The sequence below is a fragment of the Geospiza fortis genome, unplaced genomic scaffold (assembly GCF_000277835.1).
Source record: "Geospiza fortis unplaced genomic scaffold, GeoFor_1.0 scaffold11, whole genome shotgun sequence".
Taxonomy (NCBI): Eukaryota; Metazoa; Chordata; class Aves; order Passeriformes; family Thraupidae; genus Geospiza; species Geospiza fortis.
In genome coordinates, this window is record NW_005054304.1 from 4,773,412 (window position 1) to 4,787,063 (window position 13,652).

General features: G+C 39.5%; 1 protein-coding gene across 1 annotated transcript in view; it reads right to left on the reverse strand.

Annotated features, from left to right (window-relative positions):
- Positions 1-11,542, reverse strand: part of PRKG2 (protein kinase cGMP-dependent 2) — a 21,799-nt gene extending 10,257 nt beyond the window's left edge. The window contains exons 1-7 of the mRNA XM_031066375.1: positions 11,049-11,542; positions 8,161-8,327; positions 6,461-6,574; positions 3,672-3,777; positions 2,411-2,474; positions 1,716-1,793; positions 575-669 (exon numbers count right to left, since the gene is read on the reverse strand). Of these exons, the coding sequence (XP_030922235.1) occupies positions 575-669; positions 1,716-1,793; positions 2,411-2,474; positions 3,672-3,777; positions 6,461-6,574; positions 8,161-8,327; positions 11,049-11,542 (1,118 nt within the window). The remainder of the gene's footprint in view (positions 1-574; positions 670-1,715; positions 1,794-2,410; positions 2,475-3,671; positions 3,778-6,460; positions 6,575-8,160; positions 8,328-11,048) is intronic.
- Positions 11,543-13,652: the final 2,110 nt, after the last annotated feature.

A 13,652-nucleotide genomic window follows, 5' to 3' on the forward strand; every position in this document is an offset into this window, starting at 1 on the left:
TCTAGCACAGTATTTTTTCCAGTTTCAATAGGGTTTGGATCATGACATCCTTTAGTAAGTTTCCAAGAAATTAAGGTGAGATGTAATTACCACTACATCAGGATTCACTACTTATTTCTAAAAAAGTCCTTGGATATAAAACATTCCCAAACCCATTCCTCAATCACACACGTAAATACGTACTGTGTGACTCCTCTTCTCTGTTTCTTACTGCCATGGGCAGTGGAAACAAGAGCTCGTTCCACTCACAATGGACCTTATCCATTCTGGCAATTACAACCTGGCATAAGTTCTCAGCACAGTTTTTACTGAAGTATTAACAATAAGCCACAATGCAGAGGGCCAGAATTTGACTTCTGCAGGGAAAACCAAAGGTAGATGCCAGTGTAAACTTTCAAGCTCTCTCTGCAACCCCTCAAAACAATAATACAAATTTGGTCACTACCTTCATCTACTGACTTTACAATGAAAAGAAATATATTCAAAACAGACATGAGTTGTAGAATCTGACACACAGTGATGGGACAGCTGAGATCCTGATATTCACATAATGAATCAGACAGTGTGAACTAACCTAATGAGAGCCTTTTCTCCAAAGTAATCTCCTTTGTATAGATTTTTAATCACCTGAGGCTGCGAGTGGTCTGTAGTACTCTGGGTAACTATCACCTGCAAAGCACAGGAACAAAAATTTTATAAGGGAAAGTTTCAAAGTATTGCATGATTTTCTTTCTATTCTGTGTATTTGAGAAATGTCTTAAACTCAGTAATGCTGCAGAAAGAATTACAGATATATATTGTTACCCTTCCTCTCAAAAATTACACCCAAACATTCCCTGACCCCTCTCTGATTTTTGCTGGGAAGAAGGAATATATTCCTTATTGGCAAGACCTCAACATCTTCTCCTCATTCTTTTCGAAACAGAGCAGAGTAAGTCACATTTTAATGAAAGACTGAAAAATATTTCAGTTCCCTCAGTGGGCAGATGTCAGATGAGCTTTTTGTCTTCTCAGTTAAATAGGCAACACTCCAGAAGAATTAACTAACATTTCCCCTCACGAAACTCTGCTTCCACAGTAGCACTTTCTGCTGATGCCCATGTTAGCAAGAAACAAACTAGAATATCTACAGACACAGAGATGTTTTGGAAACTGGAAGTTTGTTGTGGAAAATTCTCCTGGTTTAATTCTTTAGAGTCCTGTGTCAGCCTCCAATGTATCAGCTGAAGGATAAAGGCTGCTGCCTTGCTCCTCTGGGACTAACAAATGAAAGGGCTCTCAGACACCTCAAAGGCCATTCTCCATTGAGCCTAGGACTCCATTACTTGGACTTTTCACAAGTCTATATTTTGCCCATCAGATATTGCATCATGTAGGAGAAGGCGTAGGGTCAAATCTCATTTACAAAAAAAATTACAAAAAAAAATTACAAAAAAAAAGGCTTTACATCTGTGCCACAGAGTCAAGAGGCTTCAGGACACAATTTAATTACACTGTAATTAGAATAGTATAACATGAGTTCATTGTGAATGAAAAATTAGGCCCCCTGAATCTCTGCAATGCTGCTCCAGGCTTTTATCATGATATTGTGAATTTATTAGCATGTGCAGAAACACTCTGCATCATTTTTACTGAAGACCACACCCCATAAGGTAGCTTTTGAGATACAAGTGTTTGTACATGTTATTTTTTCAGCTAGGTTTATTAGACCTTACCTTTCCTTTTGCTATTATAAAGAAGGTGTTTCCTTCTTCTCCTTCCCGAATAACATAATCTCCCTTGTCATAGTACTCCTGGTGGGGGGCAAGTGAGAGAAAATATTGTCCAACAAATCTTTGAAAGTTACTATGCAGAGTTCTTAACACGTGGATGTTTCACTGATGGTTAATTTCCTATATCCTTCATGCCTCCATGCAAAAAGAATAAAGAGTTACCACTATCCTTGGAAAAAAACCCCAGCTATGGTTATAGATCAGGCCTTTACCTTCAAAGGCTGCTGGCAAATACAGCCGTCAGGCACACAGGTATTTGGCTGGATTCATGTGCTGGGGACCTAATGCCTTCTTCCCTTACATCTTGCAGTGTATGTGGTCCAAGGGATATGAAAGTATTACGTATCCACATCACAAAGAGGTAAATTTGATTACCAAAAGAGTCCTGGAGAGCAACTTTGTACTTAATCTTAATAAAGGATAGATTACAAATCCTCTTAACTACTTGCTTGGCTCCTTTGATGCCAAAAATATAACTTACTTCTATGTCACTAGATGTTATTATTTTCTGCCAACCTGGAATTCAGCTCTGATCACTCCAAAACCACTCTCATATTAAAAAAGCTTGGTTGCTTTTTATTTTTCTTTGTTATTTTGGAAGCTTACTGAATATTATTTAGAAAAACTTAATATCTTACCACTTCCAGGCAGTCCATGATCTTGGTTAATTTATCTTCAGGTAAGTTTTTCAGCAGAGACACACTTCCAGAAAACAAACAAACAAACAAAAAGCCCCATAACCCAAAGTAACTATCATTAACAATTTTTCATGATCTCTTCTCATCTATGCAATTTTTACAGTCAAATTTTATAACTAGTTAAACTAGTGGTGAACACAGTACACAACTAAATCTTAACTTGGAAGGTTCAAGCATTCTCATCCTGGTTTTTAGATAAACTCTCACAACTTAGAAATACAGCAAACATTGGTCAGCTTGTAAATCAACTTTATATTTCAGGAGAGGAAGGACTTTAGTGGGCAGAAGGATTGATTTCAAAAGAATCCAGCAAGTACAAACCAAACACATGATAGCAATTCAAGAATATATTTTCAAGTGCACTGCAGAGACTGCAAAATCAAAGGTAAAAACTTCAGTAGTCTGGACAGCTATGGAAAGAATCTAATTACAGTAAAACCTTTGTGAAACTGCTGGTAAGAATGAAAAAACCTTCCACTCTGATCACTTGGACTTGTAAAAGTTAGGAAATTATAGAAATTTCTATCTATTTAGGCTCAGCAAAGAAATGTGTATAGAAATCAGAGGTGGAGAGGGATGTGAAAATACACAGGCATTCTGTGCATGGCATCTTGAAGACATAACAGAATGGCCATTCTGGGTTAAAAAGATAGAATATTACATCAGCTAATTGTGGTTTGGAGCATCTAATTTCCCCATCTTCCTAAGGAGAAGCATGGCACCACTCTCAGTGGTCCCTGCAGGAGAGAATTATTCTGCTCTGCAGATTCCTTAGTAATTTAGATTGGAATTAGTTCATAAGTTGAGAGACATGCAGATCTCATATTCAAATCTCCAAAGGATAAGGAATATTCCTTAATATACTCCAGCAGCAAACTAACTACTCGTTGGAGGATTTACTTAGCTTTATTTATTACATTGTTCTAAATGCTAGACCTGTAAGTTCCCTATACATTTATACTACTACTTAAAGGCATTCAAGCACCTATTGAAGTTTTCTAGTGTGATGCAGGAGAAAAACAATTAAAATGGAAAAAAACTCCCACGAATCTTAAAAGAAAAAAAAAATACAAATTACTCAGGCTTTTGATGCATATTTGCATGAAGAGCACCTTTTTCTCTCTGTTTACAAGACAGTATTGTTGTGCACCTTAGTAAGTAGCACAACGCAGTATCAGAAATAGAAATTCATCATATTTACCTTCTAAGGAAGTTTCTGTATTGCTCTTGTCTGGTTTGTGCGGTCACTCTCATGATATTTTGAAACACTTCTCTGTCCAGTGCCCATGTTTTAACATTAGTGATTGCTTTGAGAAAACAAAACAAAACAAAAGAACAAAATCAGCAATGTTTCCAAATTATTTGATAGATGCTATTACAGAATCAGCTCATGGTAGAAGACAGACTAGGTATTTCACAAGGTCCAAGGCTGAATTTTAAAATATCTAGCACCTATTGTAATCAGACTTTTAAAAGAATTCAATTACCACTTAAAAAATGCTCACTAAAGTAAGGAATAGATTTCCAAATGGTTCCTCTAGGGAACGCTTTCCATGCAATTTCATAGGCTGAGCAACCTTGGAAATGACAGGGCTGAACACTTGGGAAAATCTACCCTAATCACAGACAGTCACTGCACTCAAAAGCTGTAAAATGCAAACAAGCTGACTGGAAAGAAAGAAGAATATGGTTGGTTTTCCAAAACCTATGTCATTAAATACTGTGCCCTGGATCAAACTCTAATTCAGATTATATGCAAATTATCTGCACTAAGATAGAAAAAACAGAGGTCAAGAAATAAATTTAATTTCATTTACTCCTGTGGTCCTCATACACTTTTCCTCCAAACTATCCATTATATAAGGGAATAAAGGGTAATCAAAATATTAATGTCTCATTTTCAAAAGATAATCAAACTATTAATATGGTAAGCAGGCACAGGATTCAGCATCAAAGATGCAAACCACTAAGCTTCTGAGTGCAATCACCGATACAACAAAACAGTTGTTATTTTTTTAAGCAAAAGGTGATTCTATTAAATTTAATCTCTTCTTTTAAAAGATGCTACACCATATTCAGCAGTTTTCCTTCTGCCCTAAGAAAGAACAAAACTATGTTTTCTGTGAGATAAAATTTACAGAAAAAAATTGGGACAACTGATTTCCTCTGTTTATCATCAACAGGAAACCATTTTTTCCAGGGAACAAAAATGCCAGGTTTAAAATGAAGCACAGTCATTTCTCATTGTACACAATACACACATATGATCTGTCATCTATCAAAATAGATCAAAAATATTTCTGGATGCTGGAAGGGAGAACAAAGGTATTACTTTGGTTTTATTTCTCTCCTGGATAACATCTTTCAGTTTACTTTGCACGAAGAAAACATGGCAAGTATCCAGCTTATTGCAAATTGGTATTTCCTGTATCTTGCACCTTAACTAAATGAAGCAGTTATAGAGTCAGAAAAATGCCTGCAATTTGAAAGATGAGATTAAAAAAAAAGAGAGAAATTTGGAAACATAGGGGTAAATCACATTGCAAATTTCATATACAGCTCCTGCCTGTGAAGATGCTGCTGAGCAGCAGCAACCATTGAGATGCTGTTTGGATGAAATCCTTCACTTGTGAGTTTTCACAGGCTGCAGGACAAGGGCACCAGCAGATCCAGCATCAGGAAAGGGTTTCACATGTGTGTTCACTATTCATGCTCAGTTATGGCATTGCACTGCTCTGCCTCCACAAGGATCACAGGAAAGCTATTGGGGAGGGGTGCATTTCTGCAGTGTTTACAAGTATTCAAATACCTTTTCTTGTCCATAATTGGACAATTCCTGTCCTACCTCAAAAGCAATTAATGCTAGCAAAGGCCTAAAGCAGCTTGACATCTTATTATGCGGAAACACTACTTTATAATGCTAATACTATACAGCAGGCAAAAAAGAAAAATAGGGAACATATTCAATTAGAACAGCATCTTAGTAAGAAAAATAATCATATTACTGATGCTGTTCTGTTTATCAGGCAGCAACAAAAACAGATTACATGTAATAACTTCCATCTGCAAAGCCAGCAATGACTTAGTGCCTAAACTGGGTGCAGGAAGAAAGACCAAAAGATTTTACAGCAAACAACTTCTTGTTTTATTCCAGTTGCTCCTTTTAAAGTCAACATGAACTCTTCATACTTACTGGTGGCACAAAGTCCCTGCAGATTCAGACAAGAACAGAAATTAGTCTTCAAACAAAGTATTATTTATGAAATGGTGGAGAGTGGAAAAATGATGAACTTAACCATATTTAGTCATTTACTTGTTCGTCACAGAGCAAGTATGGCATGTTGGAAAGGGAATCAGGGGTATTTAATGGATGTACACCCAGTCTTATGCAGGAAGAGGAATATTTGTATCAGAGCAACACTTAACCACTCCATCCTGCTCAGTCCCCAGACTGCCAGCTGCAAAGAGGTCTAGGCAAGACTCAGTAACATAATGGTGATACAGAACTAAAAGAAGTGCAAAAGCAACAAATTCCTGCATATTTTAAATTGAATTAGAATTGTACCCAGTCTACTAAAAACACCATGGCTCTCATATGCTTTCAAACTCACTGCAATTTCATCCTCGGCACTGTGTTAGGCACAAGAACATAAGAGCCACAGACCACCACCTCTACTAAAGCATCCACAATTAAAACACAATCCTGCCCTAGTTGTTAGTTTGCTACAGATCAGGCTAACCAGCACAATTTGGAGGTGCCTAATTGTTTATCAAGGGTTATGCCAGAGATGGAATGACGCTCATGGCATAGTATTTGAGCTCCCAAGAAGAAAGAACTCAAGGAAGAAATATGTGAGTTTACTGTAGATAACCAAGACATGCAAACATCTATTAAATGAAAACTTCAAAGGAAATCTGGGTATAAGAGGGATCTCACAAAAATCCACAGTTTTCATTTTGAGCAAGGTTGCTGTATTTAACCTCAGGTACCTTTCACAGAAGCTGTCCGTGTGCAGTTGTATAAAATGGCCAGTTCACCAAATGCTGTCCACACAGGTATTGAGGAGAGGAGTTTATTCTGCTGAAAGACTTCCAGACTGCCCTCTGCCAAAATCATCAGGATAATAGCTATTAAACCTGTGCTCAGCTGCACAGAGTGAATGAAAAACAAATCAATGTATTTCTGACTTTGCCACCCCCTGGAACACAGGAACGGGAGCAACAGTGCAAAAAGTGCTTTGAAACACGTATACAAACCAGTAAAGATTTATTTTTTTAAATGAACTGCTAATCTACAGATGTGCTCTGGAAGGAAGGGCCATTCTAAATCCTGATGGGTAAAGCTTTGCTACAACAAGCCATTCCCTTGTGGTTGAGATACTCTAGTGTGGTATAAAGAAAGAAGTCTCAAAATAATGATCACAGGAGAAATGACTCATGGTTTATCTCTTCATACAGATGTATGAGTATGTATATGCAGAATGCAAAGGAGAGGGCAGAAAAATTAAAAGCACATTAAATCTTCATTCAAGAAGTTGTTCTCGAGCTTTACTAGCAAAAGTCTAAGAAAGTCTGAACTTCTTCACAGTTTATGGCCCCCAAAAACCTTCTCTTAAACATGTTATGAAAGTTCTGCCCTCTTCTCTCCAAGGCCCACACCATCTCCTCAAGAAAGGTTCTAATGTGCCAGAAAAAGTTCCAGGTGCATTTCTCCTTTCTAATATTTCATCTGTTTTCAAAGTGTTTTCATTTTGTCTTGCAATAATATGACCACACTGTGGTCATATTATTGCAGTGCCTCCTCTTTTTTCCTGTAACATTTCTGTTTTCCTAACACAATTACCATAATTTTTTCCAACTAACCCATCCACATGAAGTCAGAAAATGTGCTTTCCAACTTATACCAGTTTGTTGATATACCTGTTTAAATATTCCCACCTCAACAGAACTCATACTATATATAGTATGAGTTCCAATTAATGTGAGTCTCTGAGACTTTTAGTGGTCCCCAGTTAATGAAATATGCAAATTTAACACAAATTTTTTTAATGGTGAAAAGATGAAAGACCTTATTACTGATAGGAGCAAATTCCAGGTGTTAAACTATAACTGAACAGCAATTTGAAGCACAGTAGCAGTCAGCACAAATTATTTAAGATTTGTTGACCTTATTTTAGGAAACCCTTCTTATCCTAAAGTTATTTTTTTTTCCCAGAAAGAGCCAAGCAGGTTTTAAAAACACAACCCCTCATCTTTGAGAACAATGAATGAAGACCTCATCTTTAAATTTCCCATACACAGAAAACTGGTATCTTATGAATGTTGACAAGTAAGATTATTTCAGGAGTGGCTTCATGACTGAACAGTTCTCTGTATTTTAAATAATACCTGTTTTTCCTCTGGAGAGGAAAGGGTTGACTACACCTACAACAGAAAGGAGCTGCTGGCCTCTGGACTTTCAGGTATGAAAAAGGTCATGAAAAAACATTAAATCAAGACTCATGCTTCCAAGGTGCTTTTTTACTGCTCTCACTCTGTTTCATAAAAGTCACTAGTAAAACATGCATTGCCCTCCATAGGGACAAATAATTTAGAGGCACAAACACCCTCACTGTGATTTCCCTGCAAAACCTCCCAAACCCCTTTCCTGTTTCTTGCACTTGTGTGCTGTACAAGTGAGCAATGTTCACCTTTGAGCACAAAGATGTGATTTCCCGGTTCTCCCTGCCTGATAACGTAGCTCCCTTGCTGGAACGTCCTCTCGTACATACATTCCACCATGTCTCGTGTCTGGTGAGGCTCCAGTCTCTTCAGGAACTGGTTTTTATTCAGGGCATCTGTGATGAGCTTCTTCTCACTGGTTGCAAAAGAAAAACCAAAAAGTTTAAAATGCCCAGCATGGCTGGGGTTTGTTATTCACCAAGCATTCATTGCTCTCAAAAGCATTCCTCTCATTTCTAAAACACTGCTCTGCCTGCCTTGTTTAGACCTTGTGGGATGGTAGCCTGGTCAGTGAGGGAATTGTCTGTGCTGTAGTCATCTGGTGGAACAATCCCATTGAACAATCTTGTTCTCACTGCTCTCTGAGACAGTCTCTGCATCATTTCCTGCTGCAGTAAATGCATATAAATAAATGGGTGACTTGTAAAGACAAGAACTGTCTTTCTTGGAGCTGCTGCTGGCAGAGCCCAGGGGTTGGATTTTAAGGAGAACACATGGAAAAAGAAACAATGGATGAATCTGTGGATAAGGGCTAACCAGCCAAAACAAAGGAGGTCATACACAATCTATGGGTTCTTACTGATTTGAGTATGTTCTGGCTCAAGGGCAGCCTATAAAGCAGTGCCCCAAGTTCTCACCAGAAATGAAGGCAATTAAACAACTTCTGCACTGACGGGGCTTTTATGGCCCTGCTGATAGTTTTCTTTTACTGCTGAAGGATAAATTCTGCCTTCGAGCCCCCATGCTCCTAATGTTGACAAAGTCAAAACCCTGACAGATTTCTGAGGCATTTAAGGCTTCCTCTTGTTTGTATTCATAAAGCAATGGGAGGTTGCCATCAAAACTAGGTTATGTGGGAAAAATCTCCTGAGGACAATCCAGGAATGAACAAACCTAGGGCACATAAACACACTTACATTGTTACTAGCCATGTAATGACTGAAAATAAGTGAAGGTGATGAGATGATGCAGGAAAATAAAACCAAGTAGCTATGGTGAGGACTGTGTTTAGAAATAGGAATCATAACTTACCTTCTGCTGAAAGCAACAGGGTTATTGGAATATAAGCTCTAACTTAGTTTTCATCTAAAGCCAACCTTGCTAATTTGATTCATCCTGGCCTGCATCATGTGTACAATACTGCAATAAAATACAGTAATTGCATATAACCTGATACGTGAAATGAGCACAAAACCTTCCAGAACTATGGAAGAGGAGACTATACTTCTAAACTGTCATTAAAATCATCTATGCTGAGTTACTCCAAACAAAAGTATGGCACTCAAACCCCTGCCATATGAATAGCATAAAATTGTGCCATTTGCTTTACAAATATTTCTAAAAGGGACTGGTGACACTCTGGAATCAATGCAAATTCAAGAAGCATGGAGCTTCCCCTCCTTCTAAGGCAGCTCCTTGCACAAGGAGCACTGTAAAGTTACCTTACACAGCAGTGGGGCTGCATTAAGTCCTTTCTCTGTAAAGGGGAGGCAGCTACTGGTAGCAGGAACTCCAAACACCCCTACAGACACTGTCAGGCTAAGGGGTCAGTATGTGCTAAGTATAGCACTCAGAATTCTGCAGACAGTGAAAGTTACACTTTGTCCTTATGTGTCTGAACTGCCTGACCTTGACCTACTACAGTATTTACAGACCAGGTAAGGAAACCAAATGTTTGTGCCTTTCATAATTTGGCTGCCTCAAGAGCAAGGGGATGGGGTCTTACACAAGTGCATATGTATCACAGGCTTATCTAACTTAGAGCCATAGCAATAGCAATGCACAGCACTACAGATTTGTGGTGCTTTTTTTGGCATATGTTTGCTTCCAAAATATTTGGAAGATCAAATAATACTTTGACCACCATGACATCAAAAAATGATCTGCATTATGTTTGGATTGCTTAAGCTGCAATACCTGCTTTGTTTCTGGCTGCTGCACTTTGCTAATCCACTGGCTCTTCTCCTCACTGCTGTTACAATTCTGTCTCTGAAGGCACCCTAGAAAACCATGTGGTGGACTGCAGTACAAGGATCGTGCCAAGGAGGAGACAGGTTACAAACAGAACACTCTTAAAGCTATGATTTAAGCTACCCAGGTACTTCTGATAAAACATTAATGCAGTTCCCTTGCTCTGGAAAAACACTGCCAGCTGAAGTTCTCAGCTCTTTGTGGTGACTCAGGCAGCCCTTCTGATTCATGAGGCACCCTCTAAGGTGCAGTGCTGGACATGATGGATGAGAAAACATGCCTCATAACTCTCAGGTCTACTATGGTAAAGACTCAGATATGCCATGAATAACAAAGCTTCCCACAAATCTGAAGGCACTAAAGTCACTGGCTGACATCCAGGTAGAGTGTGGCTACCACCATGTTAAACAGACTCTCAGGTTATGTCTACACTGCAAGGTAAAAGAGGGTCTAAGTTACGCTTAAGGATACCAGTCTGATATCTCTGTCTGCAAGGTCAGCTCTGACCACAGAGGTTTCTGGGTCTGTCAGAGTCTAGAAGGTGTAATTGGATTCAAAGAGGAACAAGTAAGATTCAGTTCCTACACCATGATTGTTAGAAGCTGGAGGGAAGGAGGAAGTTGGCAATAATGATAAATCCAAAAAAAAAGTAAGATTCTCATCTAAAATACAGAGGCTGCCCACCACTCTTCATCTGAAGTCTGTGGGACACAGATGATTCTTGGTTAAAGCTACCCACAAACTCAACCAGAGTCTATCACAGCTGCAAAGCCTACATGAAAAGGATGAATATTTTAATCCTGATTTATCATTAAGAGAAGATATAATTATGATATAAGTAACGACCTCGTAACACAACCAGAGAAGCCCTCTGAAACGAGCTCACCTGGAATCCTTTCGGACTGTTGCTTTTTCAAGGGAAAACATAGTTTGCCTGCTCAAATCACACAGTCCTGTTGTTGGCTCTGCAGATACACCTTCCTTGGCTCCTCTCCTCCTATCAGCAGAGACTTTAAATGGAGAAGGCTGAAGAGAGCGCTCTCCTTGAGTGCTAACAACATCCTGCAGCTTGTTCAGCTGTATGCACTTGCTCTGAAGCTCCTTGGTGAGTTCTGCTATGACCTTAGTCTGCATAGCCAGCTGTTCCTGAAGCTCAGCAACGTGGCTTCGACTCTCTTGCAGCTGCTGATCTTTTCTCTTCAGCTCCTTTTCCAGTTCAAGTACCTTGCTGCAGAGGACATCAGCTGGGCCATTGATCACATTGATGCCTAGGCATGGGTCCATCAGAAACTTGTGGCTGGCAGCACAACCAATAGCCAGGCTTGCCACGTGCCTGTTGGGCTGCCTCAGGTGCTTGGGCTTCACTAATCTGTTCCCCATTTTGTCCAGAGACCTAGGTGGGAAAATAAATCTGCAGTTTTATTTCATTCCCAAAGAAAAAAATAAAATTAAGTCATGGGATGTTGAGCAGTGAATTCAGTAATTAGCTGGCAGCTGAATTTGCCATATGCAACTGTAGTAAACACAGCTGATTGCCTTCATCCTCTCCAGTCCTGCAAGTCAGCAGTGTAAAGGGCAGGGAGAACAGGCAGGGAGGGATGGCAGAAACAAAGCAAAAGATCTCATGGCTACTACTTCATTTTTGTGAGTTGAAGAGATGTGTAAGCTCCTTTCAGCCTAACAAAGACAAGACAAACAGTAGGAAGGAGAAAAGCTTGTTCTTGCCTGCTAAAGCAAGAAAATTGTTAGAAGCAAAAAATAAAAGTTGGGTCACTTCCCCACTGAGGAATAATTATTGTGTAGACTAATTTAATTTAAGAGACAGACTAATTTAACCAGTGGGTGCATACCTGCCTGGCATAAAGGATATGTGATTAGTAAGTATATGTGTTAACACACAGGCAGCTGGCATCATTTCTGCAGCTCACTTACTCATCTAAAACTGGCTCATATTTGTTAGTATAACTGCTGTAACAGCTGCTACTGCTGTCAAGGAACAATCATCTTTTTATGGGGAATTACCTCTTTCCATTGGCTACTCATGAAAAGTGACCAGGAAAAAAAAATGGTCCTGGGCTCCTGTCAGAAAACACGTATGGCTCCAACAAGCACTTGTTGCAAACCAGCAGCCTTCAGTAGATGTGCAGTGAAGTGACCCCCCTTCTTCCTTGGACACAATCTTTTGCATGTTTCATTGGATCATTTCAGGAGGAGCAAGGGATGGTGCTGCTGTTGTGGTCAGGCATCAGCAGGCCCAAAGCAGCTGTTTGTCTGCCCCATGGATGAAGGACACCTTTTTCAGGTTGAACCCAAAGTGATGTGGATTAAGATTATCTCTTTCACCATTTTATTGGAACTGGATAAGAACATGGGCCTGACAAGGTGTGTTGGTCAGATGACAAGCTCCAGCAATTTGCTTTTACTTGTTAGCATAACCATAGTTTTAACAGACGCACAGTTCTGTTCTGGTTTACAGCCTTCAATGGGTCAGAACTGAAACAGCTGACAAGGTACCTCACATTCCAAATCTAGTTTTCTTTAACATAGTTTTTCTTCTCAGCTCTGTCTTGCTTATTGCGACTTTGAATAATATTTTTCACTTGTGCCAATTTCACAAATGCATTTTGAACAGCTGATGCTTCAGCCTGTTAACAGGGACACCTCAGTATGTCAGAAATGAAGGCAAATCTGTACTGCACAGGAGAATTTAAACAAATTGCACGTCAGGGTACTGAACCAAATAACTCTGAAGAGGGACCTATGTGTCACTGCACATGGCTTAACCAAAGATATTAGCTCAGCATGCAACCATATTTAAAAACAACCCCAAACAACAATCAACATAAACTAAAAGTTACAATACAGAGAGGAGATTATGGGAAACACATCATCACACTGTAGCAGTCGCTGCTACTAAAAGCAGTGGCAGTCACTACATTTCAAATAAAGGATATCCCACACACTTTAAAATTATGTATGGCAGAGTGAGTGCCCCAAGGCACAGAAAAACCTACTGTTGGGATCGTACCCAGCAACAGAACAGGTTTACTGTGTGATGTTTGAGGTTCATAATCTTCCAGCCTCACTTGAGTGACAACGTTAGCAGCTTCTGTCTTCCCATTGTATACGCACAGTTAATTGTCAGTGGACAATGGAACAGGCAGCCGGATCTGACAGATCCCTGTTTCCACATCATGCCCTTAACTGGCCACTTGTGTAAGAAACTCATGGATGTGGCAGGAATCAATAAAACACTGACAGGTGATTTTGGTAATTCAGCATTACAGCAGCCAATTATAGCAGAAAACTTAAAGCTTTGCTCCTGACCAGCTTTACCCACAGCTCCGGAGACAAAAGGCTCAACAGGGCATTCATTGCTCTGCGTTTGCCCATAGGACACCTCACACGCTCCTTCCAGGTCACTGAACAAACGGAGACAAGCACCGGACAGACCCAAAACCCACCCAGGAGAGAGGGAGGTGTCCGCGCC